General features: G+C 42.9%; 1 protein-coding gene across 1 annotated transcript; it reads left to right on the top strand.

The window, feature by feature from the left end:
- The first annotated feature begins 2,843 nt into the window (after positions 1–2,843).
- LOC137722858 (phloretin 4'-O-glucosyltransferase) lies at positions 2,844–4,661 on the top strand. The gene has a single exon (XM_068461958.2). The coding sequence runs from the start codon at positions 2,996–2,998 to the stop codon at positions 4,439–4,441; it is 1,446 nt and encodes a 481-aa protein (XP_068318059.2). The 5' UTR covers positions 2,844–2,995; the 3' UTR covers positions 4,442–4,661.
- Positions 4,662–6,386: the final 1,725 nt, after the last annotated feature.

Below are 6,386 nucleotides of genomic sequence, written 5' to 3'. Positions count from 1 at the left end.
TAGAAGGGGGATATTCTTGATGACGGCAGATTAGAAACCCGTCGTCGGAAAGGTCTTCTAGGCTGAAAAAGTATTTAAAAACTTCCTCAGCCGAGTGAGGATAAGCGAGTCTAGAGCTTAATTGAAGACCTAGTGTTTCAGAGGACTTAAAGTTGGGGACTTCTGGCCTGAGGGTGGCGAAATAGACTTGTAGCCAGAGTTGAAAAACCCAAAGTGGGCCATCTAGTGTGGGTCAATCTTGTTGACCGTCCTCTCAACTAGGCAATGTGTGACGTTGGCGATGATGGCCGAGCTAAAAGCAAGGATATGACCACTGGCTAGGGCTTCAACGACCGGCATGTTCTCAACCAAACATTCATTCGACTTGGTACAGTAAATAAATTTGTTATACTAGTAGAATAGGAAGGCTTCGTGTTCTCCTTTCCTAAGGGTTTCTTCTCCTCAACCAGTGAAGTGTTGGATGAGGGGGTTGTAGTTGAAAAAGTTCTTATGCAACTTTTGAACTTCTTCTTTTGAGGGCTCTTGGTTTTTCTTCTTTAGCGACTCGATAGCGCGTTCTTCGAAGAGTGTCTTGAGGTTGGGGTTAGATTGGTACCCAGAGAGGGCAATATCAATCGGGAGACCTGAAAGGGAAGTCCCAAGGATGGCTAAGACGTCAAGAATAGTGGGACCAATACGGTCGAGTGGGAGGACCATAGTATTGGTGGCCGAGCACCAAAAACCTAGAGCTGCTATGAGAAGTTCTTTGTCCATGGCAATCTCGATGGTCGAAAGCATGATAGCATCGTAAATGCCAAGAGTCTTCCATTCCTTGCTGAAGAACTTCTCCATCCTCTTGACCCAAGCTACCTAGGTCGTAGTAGTTGAAGGCCAGGCCCCCTGAGGTTTGGTCAATTCCCACTTCGACCAGTCATATCCTTGAAACAAGGGTTCCAAGCAGTGAGCTTCGAGGAGGTTGGTAATAGACGCTGGGACATTGTCTTTGAATAGTGGTCCCAAGATCTAGTAAGAAGTGCTCAAATCACCTTCGAATCGTAGGTTTTTGATGGCGCTCCGGTCAATGAAGTCCTAGCACTTGGCGCATTCGTCGGAAAGTTTGGAGATGAAGGTGTTGGAAGCCATTGTTGAGAACTTGAAGAAATTTCTGAACTTAAAGGTTTTTCTGGTTAGAGAATGAGCTTTGAAGGTTGTTCTGGGAAAGAAAGGTTTGAGATTTCTAAAAGCGTAAAGGAAAAAAATGAAGGAATTTGGGTATTCTTGCCATATATTTGACACCTTTCAAGTACTGCATTATCAATATTTCTGATTCCGCATGTATCAGCAAGATGTCCAAATTTTCCACAAATTTGGCAAGCTGAATTTGTTGGAGGTGCACCAAGAATGCCAAAAGCAGAGGTATGCAAAAATTAGAATTATAGTTTAATTTACCTCTGCCCTTGTTCTTGTTATAGTTATTCTTGAAGTAGGTAGCCTGATTCCCCCCACCAGAAAAACCATGAGATTGATTACTTGAATACCCTTGACTCAAATTGCCATAAAATCCTTGATTGTGATTACCAAAATACTCTTGGGCTGAGAAAGATGAGTTTTGGAACTGGACTCAGAATTCTTGGCAACCATTGCAGAGAGAAATGGAGTAACAACAATGTTTTCAACCATTGCTTCTTCAGCAAGCAATTGGGATCTCAAGTCTTTGATAGAGATAACGCTTTCTCTACCTCTAATGATAGATCTTTTAGTATTGTACTTCCCTGGTAAGCCGTTAAGTGTTAATATGGCAATATCATATCTTCGAAGTATACTCCTGCAACTGCCAAATAATGGAGCTTACCATGGAGGTTTTTAGACATGCGAATGATACCATGTAAAGCAACAGGTTGAATACACAAAATGAAAGATATATTTAGAGTTATTTACAAGTACATTATCTTCAAATCGTTAACTTAAAAAAAATTAAATAAATAAATTAAACTGCGTAGGCTTCGGGTCGCCTATGCAGCCGCCCAATTACCGCCTAAAGGCTTCATTGATTTTTTAAACTCACAAGCCCTAATCGGGACGCCCAGCCTCTGCGTAGTACCTATGTTGCTTTTTAGAACAATGCTTCTAAGTTGTCTTCTTTTATGCATGCCACAAGAGACCTCTACATTCTTTTCCTCCTCTATCTCTAGCTACGAAATCAATCATATAGCTAGCCAACATGCTGCAATGTCCATTACCCTCCACATCCAGGTGCATGCCTTCATGTATTCTTCGTCATGAACCTACCAAATCAATACGTGCCCTTGAAGTCTGCATCTTAAAAATTTGCACCAATCGTTTCACATATTTGTTCTCAAGATGAAGTTTTTATTTTGCTTAGTAGCTTGCCTCCTTATTCTTCTTTTCCCTCTACTTTATCAAGATTTAAGCCTATTCAGTAGTTATTTATCTTCTAGGTTTTGGACAATATTAAACCTCTTGAACAGGTTTCAACGATTGAATTTAATATACCTTTGGACAATCCTAAATAGATGACTATGTCCTTTTATTTTCATAATCAAAATCCTACTTAATGATAAAAAAAAATAAAAAAAATAAAAAAATCAAGTGATGTGGACTAATAGAAAATAAGCACATTAATCAATACTGAAATAATAATTCAGTCATCAACAACTACGTCATATAATTTAAATAGATGGTTTCCTTAACATTATCCATAAATTATGCATGCATTCGCAACCACAAGTATCCTTCTCATCTTGGCAAATTTGTCTCCAGCGTCTTCAATTCGTCACCACAGACGTCACATTTCTACCCCCAATCCCCCATTTAAGCCTTGCCATCCTCTCACCGCACTCCCCACCTTGAATGTATACTCCCACAAGAATTTCAACTTCACTCAGCTAATAAGCCCACAACACCAAATTTTTCAACAATCAACTACATACCTACTTATTCTACTTCCAATAACTCCACACTCCACCGCGCACCTCCGGCAATCGCATACGCCGCCATGGTGCAACACCGCTTTCTACTCGTCACATATCCAGCTCAAGGCCACATCAACCCTTCCCTCCAATTCGCCAAGCGCCTTATCAACACCACAGGTGCGCATGTCACCTACGTCACCAGTCTCTCAGCCCATCGCCGTATAGGCAATGGCTCAATTCCAGATGGATTGACCTATGCGCCCTTCTCTGATGGGTACGACGACGGGTTTAAGCCCGGTGACAACATCGACGACTACATGTCGGAGCTGCGGCACCGCGGAGCACAAGCCATCACCGACCTTGTAGTCGCAAGTGCAAACGAGGGTCATCCTTACACTTGCCTAGTCTACTCATTAATTGTCCCTTGGTCGGCAGGGGTGGCACATGAACTTCACCTCCCAAGCGTGCTGCTTTGGATTCAGCCAGCCACGGTTTTCGACATCTACTACTATTACTTTAATGGGTACAAAGATCTTATCCGGGATAATACTAGTTCTGGTACGAACAATGTCCTTCCATGTTCAATTGAATTACCAGGTTTGCCATTATCTTTCACAAGCCGAGACCTTCCCTCCTTCATGGTGGATACAAATCCGTACAATTTCGCCCTCCCGTTGTTTCAAGAACAGATGGAGCTGCTGGAAAGAGAAACCAATCCGACCATTCTAGTGAACACGTTCGATGCACTAGAGCCGGAAGCCTTAAAAGCAATTGACAAGTACAACTTGATTGGTGTCGGGCCATTGATTCCGTCCGCTTTCTTGGACGGCAAGGATCCATCGGACAAGTCATTTGGAGGCGATCTTGTCCAAAAATCAAGGGACTCTTCGTACCTCGAGTGGCTGAACTCGAAGCCAGAAGGGTCGGTGATTTATGTGTCCTTCGGAAGCATTTCTGTGTTGGGAAAGGCCCAAATGGAGGAAATCGCAAAAGGGTTGTTGGATTGCGGCCTTCCGTTCTTTTGGGTTATTAGAGATAAGGTCGACAAGAAGGGAGATGATAACGAGGCGAAGCAAGAAGAAGCGATGTTGAGTTGTAGAGTGGAATTGGAAGAGCTCGGGAGGATAGTGCCGTGGTGTAGTCAAGTGGAGGTTCTCTCTAGTCCTTCGTTGGGTTGCTTTGTGACACATTGTGGGTGGAATTCAAGTTTGGAGAGCTTGGTTTCAGGGGTGCCCGTGGTGGCGTTTCCTCAGTGGACGGACCAAGGGACGAATGCCAAGTTGATAGAGGACTTTTGGAAGACAGGAGTGAGGGTGACACCAAATGTGGAGGGGATTGTTACGGGTGAGGAGCTCAAGAGGTGCTTGGATTTGGTATTGGGAAGTGGGGAGATTGGTGAAGAGGTGAGAAGGAATGCTAAGAAATGGAAAGATTTGGCAAGAGAGGCTGTGAATGAAGGGGGCTCTTCGGACAAGAATCTCAAGGCTTTCTTGGATCAGATCAAGGTTCTAAAAGATGTTAGGCACTAGTTGGACGGTGGGCTGGGGCCTAGCGCCTATGCTGCTAGGCAGGATCTAGGCAGGCGCCTAGGTGGATTTAATTAAATCTATTATACTTCATGTAAATAAATGTATGTTTATGCTTAAATATATATATATATATATAAATATATATATATATATATATATATATGATTGTGGACATCAAAATTTCGGTGAAATAAATGTTGACCAATAATTAAAATTTCAACACTTATGTGTCACATAAATTTTACATATAGCGTGTGACTCAATAAAAAATCGAAAGAAATCAGAAAAGTCATCAAATATGACATGTGTCAACACTTGGCAAAAATGATTTATTTCTTAATATCATATTCAAAATTAGGCCTTGAAAAAGTCTATAAATAGAAGCCAATTTCATTCATTTCACTTCATCAATTCACATCACACTAAAACCTTGAAGCTTTGAAACTCTAACGCTCTCAAGCACTCCCGAAGGATCAAGAAAGCCCTCTTCGTTCCCTCAACCTTCAAGATCAAGCCCCGACGGCCCTTGAAGAAAGTGTTCATCGTTCATCATCCGTTCATCTTAAGATCAAGCCCCAACGGCCCTTTGGATCAACAGTCCATCCACAGATCTACACTTACGAAAATAGAATCAGAGGATCAAATTGTAAAAAAGATTGTAACCCCAAAATTAATACAAAATATTATTTTGTACACGTGTTCTTGTTTTAGGAAAATTCGTGTTTACAAATTTGGCACGCCCGGTGGGACTATCTCTACCTCTCATCTTTATCTTCAAATCCGCAAAAAGCACAAATGGCATCAAGAAAGGATCAAGTTGTTCCCGCAACCAAAACGAAGAACAAGAACATCCTCGCCGTAAGTGGTGATATTTCGGGCATCACAACCCGAAGCAAGGCAAGAGCTCTTTCTGCCACGGCTTCTGCCCCTGCATTAACTTTGTTGAAGGAACAAAATCACTGAGGCACAAGCCTATGATCACCCTGGCCTTGCTAAGGGTGCTAAGAGAGGAAAGCCCGAGGAAGTACTCAGAGTCCCTACTCTCCAATGCCTACTCGAGCGGCAGCATAGCCATGCAAGTCATGACCACCGGAGCAACTTCAATCGAGGAGTAGCTAGCTCAAATGAATGAAGCAATCACAAAGCTCACACTGAATATGAAGGAGAAAGACTTGCAAATTGCCACACTCGTCAACCAACTAGATGCACATCCCGACGTGAAAGTCGACCCAAAGGTTGGTGCACTAAAGAAAGAAGTCGACAAAGAAGAAGAGCGTCTAGCGGAGAAAGTCAAAGAGAAGCTAAAGCCAGACCAAACAACGGCGTTCATGAGATCTTTCTCTATCCAGCAGTTACAGGAGATAATCGCAAGCACAATCAAGACACAGTATGAAGGAAGCTCACATGACTCCGTGCTGTACCCAAAGCCCTACTCCAAGAAGATTGACTTTTTGAAGATGTCGAGGGGTTATCAGCCACCAAAATTCATACATTTCAATGGAAAGGGAAACCCAAAGCAACATGTCGCCCATTTGCAACAATGCTGGGACAGAAGGAGACTACCTCGTCAAGCAGTTTGTGTTCTCACTGAAAGGTAACGCCTATGACTGGTACACTGACCTCGAGCCCGAGTCTATTAACAGTTGGGATCAGCTAGAAAGGGAATTCCTCAACCACTTCTACAGCACGGGCCGCACTATAAGCATACTGGAGTTGACCAGTACGAAACAGTGGAAGGATGAACCTGTCGTCGACTACATCAATTGATGCCATTCATTAAGTCTGGATTACAAAGATCAGCTTTCTAAAACCTCCGCCATTGAGATGTGCGTTCAAGGTATGCTGGGGGTTACATTACATCCTCCAAGGCATAAAACCAAAAACATTTGAAGAGCTGGCAACTCGTTCCCATGACATGGAGCTGAGTATCGCCAATCACGGGAAG

This window comes from Pyrus communis, chromosome 4 (genome assembly GCF_041283825.1).
Source record: "Pyrus communis isolate YQ-2024b chromosome 4, ASM4128382v1, whole genome shotgun sequence".
Classification (NCBI taxonomy): domain Eukaryota; kingdom Viridiplantae; phylum Streptophyta; class Magnoliopsida; order Rosales; family Rosaceae; genus Pyrus; species Pyrus communis.
Note: the sequence above shows the minus strand (reverse complement) of the source record. Positions and strands in the feature narration are given on the sequence as shown.